At 39.6% G+C, this 20,880-nt stretch overlaps 1 protein-coding gene across 2 annotated transcripts in view; it reads right to left on the bottom strand.

Moving 5' to 3' along the window:
* Positions 1-20,880, bottom strand: part of ELAC2 (elaC ribonuclease Z 2) — a 46,912-nt gene that overhangs the window by 20,344 nt on the left and 5,688 nt on the right. Inside the window, exons 1-11 of one of the 2 annotated variants that reach the window (XM_070739676.1) lie at positions 15,136-15,603; positions 13,222-13,272; positions 11,009-11,079; positions 8,645-8,709; positions 8,283-8,340; positions 7,863-7,931; positions 5,015-5,140; positions 4,305-4,363; positions 3,858-3,916; positions 3,701-3,773; positions 2,647-2,759 (exon numbers count right to left, since the gene is read on the bottom strand). In XM_070739676.1, coding sequence (XP_070595777.1) covers positions 2,647-2,759; positions 3,701-3,773; positions 3,858-3,916; positions 4,305-4,363; positions 5,015-5,140; positions 7,863-7,931; positions 8,283-8,340; positions 8,645-8,709; positions 11,009-11,079; positions 13,222-13,272; positions 15,136-15,380 — 989 coding nt within the window. In that variant the 5' untranslated portion in view covers positions 15,381-15,603. Of the gene's footprint in view, positions 1-2,646; positions 2,760-3,700; positions 3,774-3,857; positions 3,917-4,304; positions 4,364-5,014; positions 5,141-7,862; positions 7,932-8,282; positions 8,341-8,644; positions 8,710-11,008; positions 11,080-13,221; positions 13,273-15,135; positions 15,604-20,880 lie in introns of those variants that run through there. The other variant, XM_070739677.1, reaches the window with a different exon arrangement.

The raw sequence follows: 20,880 nt of genomic DNA, 5'->3' as shown, positions 1-20,880 counted from the left end.
TGCCACCCCTCTCCGAAGACTCGGGGCGGCTAACAGCAATAATAAGATAGCATATAATAATAATCCAATATTAAAAACAATTAAAAACCCATTATAATAAAAACCAAACAGACATACAGACATACCATGCATAAAATTGTAACGGCCTAGGGGGAAAGAGTATCTCAGTTCCCCCATGCCTGGCGGCAGAGATGGGTTTTAAGTAGCTTACGAAAGGCAAGGATGGTGGGGGCAATTCTAATCTCTGGGGGGAGGTGGTTCCAGAGGGCCAAACGGCTAAGCTGAGGAAGCAAGTTGTTGCCACAGTTATGCTCATTTTGCTTGACTCTTCCAGGCAGCGCGATCTGGGGTTTTTTTACATGCTTTTTCCCTGACTTTTAAACATTTTAATACAGTTCGTTTATTTCCCTGATTTATTCGGTTTTTTCATGAATTCCCTGATTTTCCTGTTTTCCAGATTTGCTGGACACCCTGAATTAGTATCTCAGTATCTATAGGATCCAACTACTAAGGCCTGGGCATATTGATTCCTCAAGTGACCAGACTTTAGCAAAAGATGCAGCCTTATATCTCTACATGCCAGTCTAACTTTCATAGAAGAGAGTTCAACACTGGACCCAGAGATAAAAAATTCAGTTCTGACTTTAAAATTACTGAATACTATAAATAAAACTATCAAATATATAGTTTTGTGGCTGAAAGAAAAAGCTCATATTTGCATGCTTGTACATACAAGCATGCCTGCACTATTTTTAAATACTCTATTAAGTTTCAAACTACTGGTACTCCTCAACATAAAACCACAATGGAGCCTTAAATTTCTGTTGCTGAGACAGTTCTTAAGTGAGTTTTGCCCCATTGTAATCCAGTGAGGATCCATGGGGATGCTGGACCAGTCATAAGTGCAAAAAATGGTCATAAGCTACATTTTCACTGCCATTGTAACTTCAAATGGTCATGAAATGAATGGTTGTAAGTCAAAGACTTTCTGTACTTGTACACCCACTGAAGGAATCAATCCTATATGCAGTACAAATAATTTTCTCAATTACTAATACTTTGCAGCATCTTATTGACCTAGTGTAGAGGATGGCAATCTAAAACACTCAAAGAGCCATTTGGATCCATTTCCCACAGAAAAGAAAACACCGGGAGTCACAAAACCCTTCCCATGCCTGACTCTTTTCTGAGCAGCCACAAAACTAGCATATGTAGTTGAATTAAACATTTTGTTTTCTTCTGAAACTTTTGTTTCCTTGGATTTATCCATGGTTGGCCTACCAGGCTGAAAAACTCAACAAATCGTGTACCAGCAGGTGGGTATGTATGTATGTATGTATGTATGTATGTATGTATGTATGTATGTATGTATGTATGTATGTATTTATTCATTCATTCATTCATTCATTCATTCATTCATTCATTCATTTATTAGATTTGTATGCCACCCCTCTCCGTAGACTCGGGGCGGCTCACAACAATAACAAGAACAATGTAAGAACAAATCTAATAATTTAAAAACACTAAAAAACCCATTATTAAAAGCAATCAAACACACAAACATACCACATATAAACTGTATAGGCCCGGGGGAGATATGTCAGTTCCCCCATGCCTGACGGCAGAGATGGGTCTTAAGAACTTTACAAAAGGCAAGGAGGGTGGGGGAAGTTCTAATCTCCGGAGGGAGCTGGTTCCAGAGGGTCGGGGCCGCCACAGAGAAGGCTCTTCTCCCGGGTCCCATCAAACGACATTGTTTAGTCGACAGGACCCGGAGAAGGCCAACTCTGTGGGACCTAACCGGTCGCTGGGATTCGTGCGGCAGAAGGCGGTCCCGGAGGTATTCTGGTCCGATGCCATGAAGAGCTTTATAGGTCATAACCAACACTTTGAATTGTGACCGGAAATTGATCGGCAACCAATGCAGACTGCGGAGTGTTGGTGTAACATGGGCATACCTAGGTAGGCCCATGATTGCTCTCGCAGCTGCATTCTGCACGTTCTGAAGTTTCCAAACACTTTTCAAAGGTAGCCCCATGTAGAGAGCATTACAGTAGTCGAACCTCGAGGTGATGAGGGCATGAGTGACTGTGAGCAGTGACTCCCGGTCCAGATAGGGCCGCAACTGGTGCACCAGGCGAACCTGGGCAAACGCCCCCCTCGCCACAGCTGAAAGATGTTTCTCTAATGTGAGCTGTGGTTCGAGGAGGACGCCCAAGTTGCGGACCCTCTCTGAGGGGGTCAATAATTCCCCCCCCCCCAGGGTTATGGATGGACAGATGGAATTGTCCCTGGGAGGCAGGACCCACAGCCACTCCGTCTTATCCGGGTTGAGTTTGAGTCTGTTGACACCCATCCAGACCCCAACAGCCTCCAGGCACCGGCACATCATTTCCACTGCTTCGTATTGTACATTGGTGTTTGTGACATGTATTTTGAATGACAGGGAGCCACAACATAGGGATAAAAGAGCCACATGCGGCTCCAGAGCCACAGGTTGCTGACCCCTGACCTAGTGTTAACAAGTTGTTGACATGGACTACAAGTATGAAAACGAACTCATATTTCCAAAAGACATGGTGACAAATAAACAAGTGATTCCTTAATACGAAATACGAAAACAGCTGAGATTTTGCTTAATCATACCTTAGCAGCGTATTGTTTTCACAGACTGCATCTATAAAACCTTCATGAGGGCACTCCAATACAATGAACACTATATTTGGCTCTGGAGGCGTACAAAGTTCTTCAGCCAAGATCTGTAATAAGATACACAGGTCAATACACACCATCAATACACATATTTTATTAAAGTTTCCCCCCATCCACATTTCAACAGGGAGAGGAACCTTACTGGGAAACATTTCCCATAATGACCAAGAAGTAGGGATCACGGAGCTGGAAGGGTTTGGTTGTTATTGTTTGTCAAACTGTTCCATCAAATTATATGAACTTTTAAGCTCACAAAACTGTTCACCTCAGCCCACAATGATGAACAGGTTCAACTTGAAAGTTTTCATTTGGATAAGTGAGGAACCTCATGTGCCTTTTCATATTATTATTATTATTATTATTATTATTATTATTATTATTATTACTATTACTATTATTTATTGGATTTGTATGCCGCCCCTCTCCGCAGACTCGGGGCAGCTAACAACAGTAACAAAACAGTAAAATCCAATATTAAAAACAGTTAAAATCCATTATATAAAAACCAATCATACATACAGACATACCATGCATAAAATTTTAAAGGCCTAGGGGGAAAGTGTATCTCAGTTCCCCCATGCCTGGCGGCAGAGGTGGGTTTTAAGCAGCTTACGAAAGGCAAGGATGGTGGGGGCAATTCTAATCTCTGGGGAGAGTTGGTTCCAGAGGGCCGAGGCCGCCACAGAGAAGGCTCTTCCCCTAGGTCCCGCCAAGCGATATTGTTTGGTTGACGGGACCCGGAGAAGACCCACTCTATGGGACCTAACTGGTCGCTGGGATTCGTGCAGCAGAAGGCGGTCCCTGAATTGTGGACTCAATTCATTTAAATATTCCCACTGATTGAAGCTAAAGCCAAACAAGAATGTTAGGTTGTAAACTAAACAATAAACAAAAAAAAACATGGTTACATTCATAAGACAGTGATGTCAGCTAATTTCACATACAAAATGTCCTAAATAAAAGGACCCTAAAGAAGAGAAAGTTCTACCTCTTTTCCTTCAAACATGATATTCTCTCCATTTTTCACAGCTGTTATTATGGGTGCAATTGCTGCATTGCCACTAAAACAAAACAAAAAAAGTTAGCCAGTGTCTGAAAATTGATGACATTCCACATATAAGCATTCACTAGAATTTCATACTTACATAGGCAAGCCAAGTTCCTTTGCTTTTAAAACTAAGAAGGTTCCTTTCTTTGGATGGACCTATGGACAAATATTTATTATTTCACCATGTATTCCTAGCAGTGTGTTCAATCATCTAAAATAATAGTTGACATATCATAAAATGCATTTAGTTAATGCAACACTAGCATTAGAAATACTAAGAGGACAGAAAGACATATTTGGCTTGCTGCCAAACAAAAAGGAATGTACATGCAACCCAGATGTAGTGAAATCCTTAAAATGCATACTTAGGAGGATTGAAATCTTAGCATTTCTTTCGCCCAGAGTAAGAAAAGCATCTGGGTCATATCTATTTCATATCAAGTGTTCTCCTAGCTCAGAATTACTATAGTATGACCGTATCTTGATACCATGGCAGAAACCCCAACAGTGACAAGGTAACATCAATGTGCAGAAAAGCTCTTACCTTACAAACATAGGCAACAACAAGTGATGGGTCCCTTTCAAGTATTTGTCTCCTGCTGCCTTAAAAAAAAACCCACAAGTCAAATAAATCTTGTGTTTCAAAATCAAAATATACATAACACTATATATATATATATATACTGTATATATATATATATATATATATATATATAATGTATATAATATATATATAAATGTATATTAATAAAATTATATGTGTGTGCGTGCGTGCGTGTGTGTTATTTTACCAGTGAGAAAATCTAAGGTTCCTGAATTTCTATCCTTTTTATTTAGTTGTGGGGGGGTTGTAATAATGGTGGTGGGGAGGGAAATAATGTCACCCAAGAATAATACCATATGCCAAAAGATTAGACATACCCTCAATAGTATTTAAGTATTTTGTGTAAACCAGCTTGGGCATTATAGACCCGAAAACATCAAGATAAATATTAACTTATGTATATCAAATTAATATGACCAAAGATTAATAAAAACTTAATATTTTAAAAATATTAAGACATTGTTAGGGCACACATTCCTAAATTTATTCAGTTTCTATGGCAGTTCCCTTTGTGAAATATAGATGGACACGATTTTCAACTTCATGCAGTAATTCAAATTATAATTGGTTATCTGGAAAATTCCCCCTCACCAACCATGAAAACTTCCTGGTGAATCCCATTTCATTAACCAAGAGCAAGGCTTCCTCACCTATTGTATCAGGTGACTGTTTATTCATGTCAGAGGGCGATTCTGGACTTGAGATATTTTTTTGATCATCCTCATCTATTAGCGATTTAGAGTCTGGATGTATCCTTTGCTCACAGTTAGATTTTGCTTGTTTCAAATAAATGATGGAAAGAGAAAAGGGACAAGAATAATGTTAGAATATGTACATCTCTTTGTTTTGCAGACATTGACTACATTCATATATAGTACAGAACTGCTTTTCATTAATTAGGCCACAATTGCCTCTATTGACACAACACTGTCCAAAAATGAGCCCAAAACATACAAACCATTTTTATGGTTTTGTATGAAACAGTATGTCACAGAAGTGAGTACACCCCATCACATTTTGTAAATATTTCAGTACTGTATATCTTTTCATGTGACAACATTGATGAAATGACACTTGGCTACAATGTAAGGGAGTGAGTATACAGCTTATATAACAGTGTAATGCAACACACCCAACTAATGTTAACAAGGAAAAAGAACAATTGTAATTGTATGTATACAAAATAACAGTCTGGTGTTTATTTTATTTTAGTAAAAGATTGAAAAAAGATATATACGAAAACCAACCTATCTATTTAAAATTTTTCTGCTATTTCATACTCAACTTTATCTCTTATTTATATACAATGTAATTATTTAACTATACTATATCGGGATATTGAGAATATTCATAGCACAACTTATTATCATAGATCTGCCATTCACCAGTCCAACCTTTTAAATGTATTTTCCGTTGTTATTGTATATTGTCTATTGATGTTTATATGTTGTTATGTTTTTTGTATATAGTCTTGTAAATAAAAAAATATTTTTTTAAAAAAGGAAAAAGAACGGAATAGAGCAACTGTGGAAAAAGAGCAGCAGCCTCACTCCTTGGCAAAATGAGAAGCAGGCCAGCAACATGCCTTGTGATCCATGGCACATGGGCACAAGGCACATCATTGGCCTGCCTCTCTTGTAATACACTCCTTGCCATGACAGCATGAGCAACAGATCAGTGACGTGCCTCACAATCTACTTTTTGTTGTGAAGTAAAAAACGTTGTTAAAAAAAAAAAACCTGTCTGTGCTTCCCTGGACACAGCAACAAGGAACATGACAGGGCTGCAAGTCTCAGGTCCATATGATGTACATCTTGCTTGTCCCCTCCCCACCTGCCACCCTTCTCGATAAAGAGATGGTGGGGAAGGGAAGCAGCCAGGTTGCTGTTGCCATTGGGTAGGGGTGGAGGATATTGGTCCTCAAGATGTGTATCTAGAGGCCCGGCCCATCCCCCACCCACCCTGCCACCCCCAAATTGCACCCCACCACGAGATGTGCATCTTATGTGAGTCTGGCAGCTCCGTGCCATCTCTCAGCCAGTCTGCAGTGAGAAACACCTTCAAAGTACAGAAAAACGTCTCATGAGGGTGAGAAATTAACAGCTTCTCGGAGCGAGAAGTTTTTCTGAACTTTGGAGGTGTTTCTCACCGCAGACTGGCTGAGATGCCACAGAACTGCCAGACTCAGGTAAGATGCACATCTCGCAGCCTGGTCGGCCTCCTGTACCCCAAAAATAATAAGACACACAGACCCCGATAATAAGCCCAAGGCCATATTTCGGGGGTCAAAAAATATAAGACTTGTTTTTGGGGAAACATGGTATGATATCTGTAAACTGTGAATTCGGTTCAAGTAGTTACATGCTTCAAGAAGTATATATTTTACACCTCTGCTTGAAAGCAGCACTGGTTGCCACGATGCTTCCAGGTCCAATTCAAGGTGCCGGTTATGATTTTAAAGCATGGGACCAGATTATTTGAGGGACTACTTCTCACCAGTTACATGAACCTATCCCATCAGGTGTGGCAAAAAGGAAATGCTGCAGGACCCATTGGCCCAGGAGCTTCATTTGCCAGGACCCAGAAATACAGTTTTTTCTGCCATGGCACCCACCCCCTAGAATAACATTCCCTTGATCTGAGGTTTTCCCCATCCTTGCTGGCCTTCTGAAAGGCCCTTAAAGCTTGCGAATCCCATGGGAGTGTGCAGCCACTAAAATGGCTGCACCGTGTATAAGTTTATACTGCACTATCCTTTTTTGTTATTGTGTTTTTTAACTGTAGTGTTTAAGCATTTAAGTTGATTATAATGATTAAATGTTGTGATTTAATTGTGTATGCTGCCCAGAGTCATATGCAAGTGAGATGAGCAGCTGCATAAGTTCAATCAATCAATAGATTTTAGTGTACAGTAGTCCCTCGCTATACCGCGCTTCACCTACTGCGGCTTCACTTCATCGCGGGTTGCTGAGGAAGTCGATCGGCAGATTTAAACAGCCCGCCGAACTCGATCGGCAGGTTTTTCCAAAAAAAATATATCTAAAATTGTAAATACTGTATTTAAATACTGTATCTAAAATAAATACTGTGTGGGAAGGGTTTATAAACACTTAAAACAATGAAAACTTACCAAACAATTACAATATAAATACTTAAATAAGTACTATCAGTCGATAAATTCCCCATCGCGGATTTCACCTATTGCGGCCAGGTCTGGAACGTAACACCAGCGATAGGTGAGGGACTACTGTATATTGTTCTCCAGTATAAAAGCCACCAACCACCAGAAAAAGAAAGTTATGAGACAATGGGTTAAAGTTACGGAACAGCAAAATTACAGCAAAACTAGGACAGGCTCTCTGTCTCATAATCAACCACAAGTTCCTTATTGCTATACCCCAATATTTCAGAATCAGAAGTGACAGAATTGTTAGATCTCTAAAGGACGGAATTTAGTGTGTTCTATACACCAATTTAAAATTAGGATACCTTACTCACCTACCAGAGGGACCTGTTGCACTATCATTGTTTCATCTTCATATTCTGGAGCCAAAAAAGACTGCACAACTAATAACAACATAGATGGAAAATGAATGTTAAGTTATCTGAGCTACTGCTTTATATAAAATTGTAATTATGTTTAGGTCTATTGTACATCAAACACATTTTTGAATTCTTATATATAATTGAAATATAATTGAAATATAATTCTTATATTTCAAGCTTTAAGATGGCTTTTAAAGAAAAGTTGTAACCAGTAACCTTAAAAACTGGCAGCACAGCATGAAATCAAGGAAAAACATGAAAAGAGGTAGAGCAATTCTCTTTTCTTGATCAGTCTGCCATAGAGCCAGTGTGCAAAACAGCACACCGCCAGCAACTGAGAATTTGAAATACAATTTGAAAGATAGCACTTACCTATCTCCATTCCTTTCATTGAACCAGCAAATATTCTGATTGCTTCTAAATATTTTTGCTGAAATATACACAATAAGAACAACAACTATTATTTCCTAGAAAATTAGTAACATTGATTACTCTTACATATTATGAGGTTTGGCTAATAGGATAAAACACTTTTTATATTTTATTATACTTTTAAGCATTCAAAATATGTCATATACAGTATGTTGTTGTTGATGCATGCACTGTCTTATTACATACTTAATTCTTAATGCTATTAATCTTAAAACATAATCACTGCTGAGAGAGAGAGACAGAGAGAGAGACAGAGAGAGGAGGGAGAGGGAGAGAGAGAGAACGAGAACAACACAACTCACCAGTTGTGGTGGTCCAGAAAGAATACATTTGGGGACTCTTGTTTCTTTTAAGGTAAGAATCATTCCTGGATGAAAGGATAAATAGTGTGTTACAATTTACTTTAGATAAAATTGCAGAAAACCTTTGAAAAAAGATTCCTGCCATAAGCAACATAGAAAGAAAAAGATTATGGTTGACTGTATCATTTAGTGACAACAATACTTGCAGTTCCAATTGTCACCATTAATGGGATGGTTAGATGAGACAACTTCCTGCTGACACTCAAGGCCAGTGGAAAAGCCAGCAGGAAGTTTCTAATTCCAGGCTTAGAAGGTGGTAAGTGCCAGGTGGGGGACGCAGCAAGGGGAAGCACAATGGTGGATGGACAAAGGTGAAGGGGTGTATGAGAGGCATGGTAATTTGGAGAGAGGCTGGGAGGATGTACGAGGTTCATTGATCAGGGAAGAGAGTGCAGAGGTGTGTGAGAGGCTGGGAGAAGGTGCCCCAAGCAAGGGAGGCTTACCCCAAGACTTGAAACCTTTCCTGCTGGCTTCCCCATTGATGTTCTCTAAGCAGCAAGGGAAGGTTGAAAATGGAAATCCTATAATCACAAGGTGCTTGGCAATTGGTTGTAAGCGCCACTAGATTGCCAAGCACCTAGATCAGTGATGGTGGACATTTTTTGGTTCACATGCCAAAAAGGGGTGTGGGTGTGTGCTAGCATTCACGCATGTGCCCACATCCATTGCCTTCACCCACACGCATGCACCCACCCCCCTGTGCTGCCCCTCTGCATGCGTACAACTCTCCATCCCCACTCATGCGCACAGGGCTCACTGAAGCCTGGGATGGTGAAAAAATGGCCAAACGGCCAAATCAGAACTTTGGAAAAACAGATTTCCGGTTTGCCCATTGTTCTCTTTTTCTCACACTGGACCCTTCAGGCAAGCTTCCCTGAAACTTCCAGAGTGCAAAAAACAACACAATGGGCAAGCCAAAAGTTCATTTTTCCAAACTTCCAGTTTGCCTGTTTGGTGGTTTTTTGTACTCCCCAGGGTCGAAAATCAGCTGGCTAGCACATGCATGTACGCTGGAGCTGACATAGGGCAACGCCTCGCATGCCCTCTAATATGGCTCCACAGGACACCTGTGGCATGCTTGACATAGGTTCCCCATCACAGACCTAGATCATGATAATGTAACCTTTGGGGTGTTGGGAGGGTTGCAATTTTAAAGATTAATCTAACCACTATTGGCCCAGCACCATCATAAATTTGAATGATCACTGATCAAATGGTTATAGGTCGAGAACTACATGTAGTTTTACAGTAGTTTATATTGATAAATTAAACATATAGTTCATAGATATCAATATCTATTATATAATATTAATATTATATTATATTATTGTATTGTATTAATTATATTATATTATAATATATTATATTAATTATATTAATTACATTACATATTATATTACATTATATTACATTATATTATAACACGGTTCTCCTGGAGCTTAGATTGTTTCCAATTTTACTGGCCTTCAGGAAAGTTTTATATCCTTGTAATTAACAAAATCAAAACCAATCAAAATCATTTTCCGCAAAAAGTCCATGAAGGATTTTTAATCTTTTATGACAGTATTATTTTACTTCTGTTCAAACAAGCTGATTTTCTTTTCTTTTTTTCCCTTGCAAGAATCTTTAAGGTTGGTGTTTCTTTGGATAAAATTAACTTGGTGCTGAAGTACTGTTGTATAACTTGATCTCTTTGTCATTTTCCTGACAAACATTTTTCATATTTAAATACCAGTATGTTGTATTGCTTTTGTGCATTCTATTCATTTCTGTATCTACATCTTTTTCTCATTCTGTACATTGTGTTAAAACGCTGGCAGCTCTTTACTCAATGCCTTCCACAGGTTGTTCCAAAATTAATCTGTCTCTGATTAATTTCTTCCTTTCTTATACCAACTATGTCACATCCAGGACCATTCATTTCTCTGCTTACTATTTTCATCATATTTTCTGGGAAATCAATTTTTTCCTCAATTTTTAACTTCTCCAATTATGTGTACTGCAGATTATTCCAATTTTCTCTTCCATATTTGCAATTCTTTTGGTCAAATTTTCCTTAACAAATTAAGCCATGCAGTTGTCACTGATTTTAGAATATTATTTCCCAATTTCTCAAACATCTTTTGTAATATCCCTAGTATAATCCATTTTCCTGGTAGTTGCTGTGTTAGTAATCCTCTCCCTTCTTTCAGTGCATTCCTGATAATTGCTTTTTAAAAATATATATAAACTGAAAAAGGAAAGCATGAGGCAAAGGAGGTAGCACAATTTTGAATATAGAATATATTTATCTACTGAACTCACCAGACAAGCCACCAACATTTGCCCAATTCATCCTAGTCAGGAAGATATTGTCTAAATGAGCCACCTTTAATCTGCAATAAAGACAATACTTTTAATGGAATTTACTGAAATAATACTTTGCATGCTTCTGTCCATCATCACATCCAATATCATCCTCAATGCCTCTTTTACTGATTGATATGTTCATTAATTCATTCCATTTATAAGTCTCTTCAATTGTCCAAGCAACTTTAGGTTACACATTAAAATAAAACCAAATTCTGTAATAAGTAACCACAAAACTCCGTGTTTCTATTTTAGGAAATGAAAGTTCAAAGAACAAATTTCAAAATCAGCACAGGATTTATTTATTTTTATTTTAATTATTTATTTCATTTATATGCCACACATCTCACAGAAATGTGATTCTGGGTGGAGTACATCTTCTAAGTTTCTATGAGTATAATAAAGTCATATAAACCCTAATTACAAATTACTCTAAAAGTAATACTTGTTACATTTCATATTGTTTATGAAAAAATTGCTCTCATACCATTAACAGCTTTAAAGTCCTTGGAGAGGGGCGGCATACAAATCCAATTAAATCTTAAATCTTAAATGAACGGGAGGAGGGGGAAGTACCTTGATTTGAACCTGGAAGCAAACTAATAGTTAATGAAGCTCGATGAATAGAGGTGCAAGTGTGCCATTTTAGGGGCAATGAACCTGCCCAAGTGCCCATGCCACCGCATTTTGCACCAGCTCAACCTTCAAGATACTTTTCAAGGGCAGACCCATGTAGAGAGCATTCCAATAATACACCAGGGAGGAGACCAAGGCATGAGCTATTATGAGCAGAGCGTCCTGATCTAGGAATGAGCAACACTGATGCACAATTTTTAAAGTCCTCTAAGGCAGTGATTTTCAAACTTTTTTGAGCCACGGCACATTTTTTACATTTACAAAACCCTGGGGCATATTGAATGGGGGGGGGGCCCTAAAAAAAGTTTGGAGAAAATTTTTCTCTCTCTCCATCTCTTTCTTTCTCTCTCCCTTCCTTCCTCTCTTTTTTGCTCTTTCTCCCTACCTCCCTCTGTCTTTCTCTCTCCCACCTTCCCTCCCTCTTTCTCTCTCTCTCTTGCTTTCTTGCTCTCTCTCTTGCTCTCTCTTTGCTTTCTTTTTCTCTCTTGTTCTTTCTCTCTTGCTTTCTTTCTCTCTCTCTCTCTCTTGCTTTCTTTCTCTCTCTCTCGTTTTCTTTCTTTCTCTTTCTCTCTCTCTCTTTCTCTCTCTCTTTCTTTATCTCTCTCTTGTTTTCTTTCTCTCTCTGAGCTTCGCGGCACACCTGACCATGTCTCACGGCACACTAGTGTGTCGCGGCACACTGGTTGAAAAATACTGCTCTAAGGCATAATTGCCACATGCTCTTTAAGCAGGAGTCACAAGTCCAAGAGGACACTCTCAAGTTGCATACCTGATCTGACTAGAGCACAGCAATCCCATTCATATGGAAGATGGTTCAGTCTCGGAATGAGAAGGCTCCAAAACCCGGAGCCATTCAATCTTACCAGGATTCAAGTGAATCCTATTGTTCCCTATCCATATTCCTACAGCCTTCAGGAACAAAGACAGGACATCAGTAGCATGCTTGATTTGCCAGCGGTAGAGATATATAATAATCAGTGTAATTATAATATTTCACTCCATGGCAATGAATAGATCAGCTTATCCAGCAGCTTCATGTAGATATTTGAATCCCCAAAAAGTAACCCTGGAAAAAAGAGGGGAAACAGAACAATACTGTGGGTCCCTCCCCAATCCCTGGAGGTGGCCCAGAATGATACCATGATTCATGGTATTAAAGAATGGACTTTATATGCCTTTTTTCTCCCTGCCAACTAAAATTAGTCCTGTGTGCTTTCTGAATTAAAGCATCAACTGGGGCACTTTTTAATTCTTCCACACATTGAAACAGCACTGACTATAATTCACAACAGCCTTACTGGGATTTAATAACAGAAGCTGAAGATGGTACCTGCAACCATATAATATTTCAAGGTGACATTCCTATTTCCTCTCCTATTTTGATCCCGGTTAACCACCACACCTTTGAGGCACTCCACTTTGTTGCCTTGGTTCTCTTTCCCACTCCAACTGTGTGTACTGTGCACATCAACAAATGATTTGAAAATATTTGACACACCTCAAGATATTTATTCTATTTTTGGTTCTCTTACTTGTGTTCTTGCATAAGGCGCTGTATTCCTTCTCCACAATTAAAAAGATATCTGAAACAGAAGAATAATTAGAATTATAATAACCCTATCTCTAATAGGACAGTGAGAGCATCTGAAACCACTAAAACACAGTTGGTATAGGTTTAACAAAAAAAGGAAAAGGGTTGCTTTGTTTTATAAATCCATGGAAGAGAAATGATTTTGTGCCATTTTAGGACTAGCATAGATTTCTCCCTGTAGTGTATCAGGGACATAGTTGTTAAAATGTTGGGAAACCTCAACCATATACCAACTTCTACTGTTGCTGAACAGAGTAAACAATTAAAAATGTTAAAAGAAAAATGTAAGATAGTTATGTTTGATTTTTCTCTACAATATTCACCTTCTTGGGAGGACTCTGTCTAGTAATCGTGGGATTATGGTTCAAATTAACAAAGACTTAATTAGAAGTGACACTAAATATGTATTGGTGAAAAATACTTAAAGTTGCTCTATAGTTTAGGGAGGAGAAAGTGCATTTGGCAAAGAGAAAAATAACACCTGAAATAGCTATCTCTTATTTTGAATTCTCTTCAAAACATAGTTGAGAAAAAATAAGTAAGCATTGGCACTTCTGTTAAAGTTGGCCAGTTCAGGAAGCAGATAAAGAGGAGACTGAACAAGGAGGAACCATTAGGAGCTGCTCCTATCTCATTCTCTTATACCAGCTCAGGAACCAAAGCAAGGAATACTGCCTAGAGAGAAAACATCAGTGTATGACTTCTTAGGGTATTTCCTTCTGTCTTTAAGCAGCACAGATATAAACCTAGTTACCAAAGAAGCAGCCATTTCATCCTCTCTGAACGAACAGACGGTGAGAACAGGAGCAAACTAGTCCAGTCATCATATCATTCAAAGGAAGGATGAGTAAGCACTTATGTTTATCCTGGAAAAAAATCAGCCAACCTGTACTCACTCTCTTTGAGTGACTAAGGTCTAATCCTCCAACCTTTTCCCCCGACAAGCTGCTTTGTCCTTCAACATAAAGCAGGGGACCTTGGGTTCAAGTCCCCCATAGCCATGAAAGCCACCTGGGTGATCTTGCACCGGTCAGTCCCTCTAGTCCAATTCACCTCACAGGGTTGTTGTTGTGGGGAAAATAGGAAGGCAAAGGTGTATTGGATGTGTTCACCACCTCGAGGTTTTTGCAAAAACAATAAAGGTGGGATACAAATAAATACATAAAATATGACATGATAAAGTAAGTTTTTCAAAGATATATTTAATGCCAACTGTGAGTTTTCTTCCATCATGGAAACAACCCTATTCTCACACACATGCACAAGGATACGCCTCCTAGCAAAAAGATAATTAGTCCTGCAGATTATTACACCGTCATTAACAGAATGAAGGCTGTAGGTGGTCCTCGACTTAGGACCACCATTGAGCCCAAATTTCTGTTGTTAAGTGAGACATTTCTTAAATAGGTTTAATTTTACGACCTTTCTTGCCACAGTTGTAAAGCGAATCATTGCAGCCGATAAGTTATTAACATGGCTGTTAACATACACAGATGCACCAGGTGATGCTCCCGATCCTGAATCTGGTTAGCCCATGGACTTTTGCTTGTCAGGTCGCAAAAAGTGACCACATGACTCTTGGACACTGCAATGGTCATGAATATGAAGCAGTTGCGAAGGGTCTGAATTTTGATCCCGGGTGGGGATGCTGCAAAGGTCGTTAACTCCTGAGAAAGAGGTCGTTGAGTCAACTGTTTTCCAGTGCTGCTGTAACTTTGAAAGGTCCCTAAGCGAGCCGTCGTAAGTCGAGGACTCTCTGTACCACAGTGAACAGCAAGGAGGAAATTTCGACGCCTCCTTGCACCTGCCCTGAGGGAAGCGGGAAGAGAGGGCGGGCATCCAGGCGGAGACTAACCGGTTGTACTCGGAGAAGACGTAGACAGCCGCTCCCATGTCCCGCGATCCTCCCGCCACCACCTGCACGTAAACGGTGTTGGGGCCCTTGCAGTCTATGGCCCCGTGGCGCTTCTCCCGCGTGCGAAGGTGCCGCAGCGGGTCCTTGAGGGGGCGCTGAAGACGGGCTCCCACTCCAGACATGGCTCTGGCCGTCACTCCCAGCAGATGCTTCCACATGTAGCTGGAGAGCGAAGGGCGCCGCATCCAGCCCAAAGACCGGCATGCGCTTCCTCGCCGACCTCCCCACGTGACCGAAGTCGAGACCAATCCTACTTCAGAGTAAAGCGTTCTCCTCTCGTCTCCCCCCCATCCCCAATCCCCACCCCCCACCCGGCCGCCAATCACAGGACAGAATGTGATCTTAGAGACTTCGGAGTGGAGGTGAGCTTTCCGATTTCAACTTCCTACGTTTCCGACGTTTGTTTGCGTAGGACCATAGAGAGGGTATAAAGCATTTCAGAGCGGCGGCTCGTCTTCGTGCGATTGCGTAGGACCATAGAGACGGCAAAGCATTTCAGAGCGGCCACTCATTTTCGTGCGTCGCCTTAGAAAATGTGCAGAGTTCGAATTGAAAGATGGGGTGGCATCCAGCTTGCCAAACCGATTTATTAAATTAACTGTCTTGTCCTCGAGTTCAGCTAATCAGTTATTATAGCCCTTCTTGCATTCTAGAAGGGCCCTGTTGCATTGTAGCCCGAGCAGTACTTCAAATTTAATAATAACAACAACAGAGTTGGAAGGGACCTTGGAGGTCTTCTAGTCCAACCCCTGCTTAGGCAGGAAATCCTACATTACTTCAGACAGATGGTTATCCAACATCTGCTTAAAAACTTCCAGTGTTGGGGCATTTACAACTTCTGGAGGCAAGCTGTTCCACTGGTCAACCTTCTGACTGACAGGAAATTTCTCCTTAGTTCTAAGTTACTTCTCTCCTTGTTTAGTTTCCACCGATTGCTTCTTGTTCTATCCTCAGGTGCTTTGGTGTATCGGTTGCCTCCTTCTTTGTGGCAACCCCTGAGATACTGGAACATTGCTATCATGTGCCCCCTGGACCTTCTTTTCATTAAATTAGCCATGCCCAGTTCCTATTTACATTATTCTGCTGTATAAAACTGTGAAATTGTCTTATTTGTCAATTGCAAACACAAAACCGTAGGACATGGTTGTTCTTCTCCAGAAGAAACAGAATAGGAACGAGCCATTAGAGCTTCTGTTTCCAAGCGAAACCCTGGAAAGAAGTACAAGGAAGAATCCCCTGGTAGGGTGGATTGCACAGACTGAGAAAGTGAAATTCATTTGTGTCTTTTGCAGCAAAAGAGCAATTTAGCACCTTAAAGACTAGTGTTGATTGTAACTAAAGTTTGGATGGAACAATACATTTAAATAGGGCTCCAGAAAACAAATTCATTGAATATGACTGCCCAGAAAAATCTAGATTCCAAAACTTTGACTAACATCTGCAAAGGGAGTAAATTATTGACAGTCTTTAACAAACTACGCTTTTAGAGCTAATTATATGATCACTGAAACAAAAATGTCCAAAAAGCAAGAGAATTGTTTGGCAACCCCAATTCAGTAACTGTGCTCATTTGGAGTGTAATTGAAGTATAAGGGAGGCAAAATCTACCAGTACTACTACTATTACAAGACATATATTTAAAAATACTATTACTACTCTGAGAAATATATTGAAGGACATTGTATTTCAGTGAATGCCAGAACATAAAAAGACATTCAAATAAAAAGTAATATTTGATATTGATTTAATGGTATTTTGCTGCATCTAATCAGCTGACTTATGGTTAAGCACCAAAAGATAAAGTAAAGGTAGATCTATTAGATCCTTGGGCTTTCAATATTGCAGAACAAAATTATAGTCACAGAAAGTAACTATTGGATATAGTTTGTGCTTTATTATTAAATTTCCATCAGTATATACTGAAAGACCAGCTAGGGTACAGGAGTGCAAATTACTGAAACCAATTTTTAAAAAAGCCAATTAAGTTAGTACATCCACATAAAGGTAAAGTTTCACCTATCCAGTTGTTTCCAACTCCAGGGGGCAGTACTCATCTTTGTTTCTTAGTGGAAGGAGCCACTAAGAGAGAGAGAGAGAGATGGTTTTGTTTTATTATTAATTTCTTTTAATAAAAGATATTTCCATGGTCATGGAGCCAACATGACTACACACCAAGATGCATGGAACTTTATCTACTCATTTATCTATCTATCTATCTATCTATCTCTATCTATCTATCTACTCATTTGCAAGCTTTTGAACTGCTATGTAGGCAGGAGCTGGGGAGAACAACAGCTCACTCTGTCGTGTGGCACTTGGGTCATGAAATCGGGCTGTTGGCTTTCAAGCTGACAAGCTCACCGTCTTTAACCACTGAGGTATTGCGCTATCAGTATGTCTAAAAACATATTCAAATGAAAGCGGTAAAAATTATTCTTGGAGGTGAGATGCAGCAGATAAATTTTAACTAAATCTTCCCATCAGTTAAAGCAAGTCTGGTAGAACAGCAATGTGTTCAAGGATTGGATTTGTATGCCGCCTCTCTCCGAGGACTCAGGGTGGCTCACTACATGTACAAAACTAGAACAATAATATGAATCCAATTAATAGTACATTAAAACAATCATTAAAATTCTAATTAAAAGAGAACCTATGAAACCAATCATTCAACAATTATACAGAAAACATTCATTGGTCAGGGGGGAAGATCTAAAGACCCCAAGCCTGGTGGCAAAGATGAGTTTTTAAACTCTTTTGGAAGGCAATGCAAATCTCCGGGGGGGCTCTTCCCCTAGGTCCCGGCCAGCCGACATTGTTTGGTCGATGGGACCCTAAGGAGGCCAACTCTGTGGGACCCCATCGGTCGCTGGGATTCATGAGGCAGAAGGTGGTCTCAGAGATAGTCTGGTCCTATGCCATGTAGGGCTTTATAGGTCATAACCAACACTTTGAATTGTGCAAGAAACAGATCAGTAGCTAATGCAGTCCGCGGAGTGATGGTGAGATATGGGCATTTCTTGGAAGGTCCAAGACTGTTCACGTGGCTGCATTGTGGACGAGTGAAGTTTCCGAACACTCTTCAAGGGTAGCCCCATTAGAACACATTACATCAATATATAAAGAGCAAATGCAGGCACTAAGGACTTTGTGACTTGGCCAAATGTGCAATCAGATACTGAGCAAAGGGAAAAGAGGTGGGGTTGTTTTGCATTCTTTGTACTCATTAATCAAAAAGTGTTATCACCATCACACATGACTCCAATTATAGAACAGGTTGATTTTTGAATGATACAGAGCAAAGCACCAAAGTGAAGGTTGCTTTATTCCTATATGGATCTCTTTATTTTTGTAACATACAAAAATACAAAATTAAAGCACTAATCCCAACTTTGTCTCTTATTCCTCATGCTTATTCTTAATAATCTTTTTATTGTTACCAAAGAGAACAAAATACCTGATTCCAATGTTATTTCTAAGTGTAGAAGAAAAGCACCATGTCACTTTTACTCTGCTTCTTAACTGACCTTCCAATGAACCCTGGGGCTGAGAATGCTTTGTTCTAGGATTGATCTAGACCCGTGATGGCAACTATGACACGCGTGCCACAGGTGGCATGCAAAACCATATCTGAGGTGTTGCCCTATGTCAGTTCCAGCACACAAGTCCATGCTGACCAGCTGATTTTTTACCTTTGTCAGGGCAGGGGAGGCCATTTTTGCCTCCCCCAGGCTTCAGGATAGCCTCCAGAGCCCATGGATGGTGAAAATTTGACCCAATGGGCCTACCTGTTGGGTCCATTTTTCACCATCCACAGGCTCCGGAGGCTTTTCTAAAACCTGGGGAGGGCAAAAAAACTGGTCCAACTGGCCTATTAAAAGTCCATAGGCTTCAGTCAGGCCTGTGTGTATGCACAGGGACAGCATGGGAGGAGGGTTGTGGGTGCATGCGCAGGGGGAAAGCATTGCATTATGGATATAGGTGCACACGTGTGCTATTGTACACAAGTCCTTTTGGCACCTGGGGAAAAAAAGGTTTGCCACCACTGATTTATACAGTTACATAAGGAGCTGTATTCTTTTAAATATAGCAATAGCACTTAAGACTTATATGCCGCTTCACAATCATTTACAGCTCTCTCTAAACAGTTGATTCAGTAGTACACAGAAAACTACTGTTAAAACAACTCTTATGGCATTTCCAGATCCCTGCATAAGTGAATAGCTGCGTCTGTCAACAGGCAACAAGTAATCAAAATAGGGAACGCCTTATCAGACCCTGCACCATTTTACAGCGCTGTCCCCCAAGGCAGCATTTTAGGACTCGCACGGTCTACTTTACATAAATTACCTTTGCAATCATATTATAAGCAGCTGCATCCTCTTCACTGATTATGTAAAACTATTCAACCCCACTGATAATACTGTTGCCCTACAAAGCGACCTTGACTATTTGTCAGAGTGGTCAAATGATTGGCAATTCCAATTCTCAACCAACAAATTCTCTGTCTTACAGACTGGCAAAAAAGATCAGAACATGAAATACAAGCTGGGTGGATATGACTTCGTAGACAACTGTCACTCTATCAAGGATTCCCAGCAGTGCAAGGCAAAAGGGGTGACTTTTGGGATGGGGTTGCACACAGTCAAGAAGAAACGAGCAATTACTAAAATCCTAATTAAAATTTAAAAAACGATTCAACAACATGTATTAATCATTCATACCAAATTCATATATATGGACAAGCTAGTGGATTGATTTAGGGTCCCCAGGCCTTGCAGCAAAAGCTATGTCTTTTTAACGTATTATTAATTGGATTCATATTATTGTTCTGTTTTTGTACTTGCTGTGAGCCGCCCCGAGTCCTCAGAGAGGGGTGGCATACAAATCCAATAAAATAAAATAAATAAATAAATAAATAATAAATTATTTGCTTTTGCATTGATTCCTATGGGGAAAATTGCTTCTTCTTACAAACATTTTTACTTACAAACCTGGTCACGGAACGAATTAAGTTCGTAAGAAGAGGTACCACTGTACTTTCAAATCATAACATGACATGACCCTCAACAATCACAATTCAGCCCAAAATTATTGTTGCTAAGCAAAACATTTGTTAAGTGAGTTTTGCTTCATTTTATCTTCCTTGCCATAGTTGTTAAGTGAATCACTGTTACTAACACAATTGTTAAGTGAATCTGGTTTCCCCACTGACTTTGCTCGTCAGAAGGTTGCAAAAGTTGAACACATGACACTGCAACCGGGGACAACGCAATCATCATGCATGCAGATCACATGGCCATGCGGATGCTGCAATGGTCATAAGTGTAAAGAACAGAAGTAAGTCACTTTTTCAGTGTAACTTTGAACAGTCTGTTTAGAGGTGGATACTTAAAATTCATTTCTAGACCATTGTTCAACAATATATCTCAATATATCAAATGTTAAAATATTTTGCTTCATTCTATAATTGTGAATATGAGTGTTCTCCTTTAATTATAAGTTAAATCCTCTTTTTAAAAAAACATTTTTTAAAGTCTTACTATTTTGTATGAATTTTTAAAAAATCATTTTTCAGGGGAACTTCTTCAGAATTCTTTCAAAATCTTATTTCAATTATACCCAGACTTTTAGTTCATTTGTCACTTTCTAAAATCAAAGTTTTCAATTACCTTTTGCTGTTTATTC

This window comes from Erythrolamprus reginae, chromosome 2 (assembly GCF_031021105.1).
Source record: "Erythrolamprus reginae isolate rEryReg1 chromosome 2, rEryReg1.hap1, whole genome shotgun sequence".
NCBI lineage: Eukaryota > Metazoa > Chordata > Lepidosauria > Squamata > Dipsadidae > Erythrolamprus > Erythrolamprus reginae.
The sequence above is the reverse complement of the archived record's forward strand: the minus strand, read 5'-3'. Positions and strand labels throughout refer to the sequence as shown.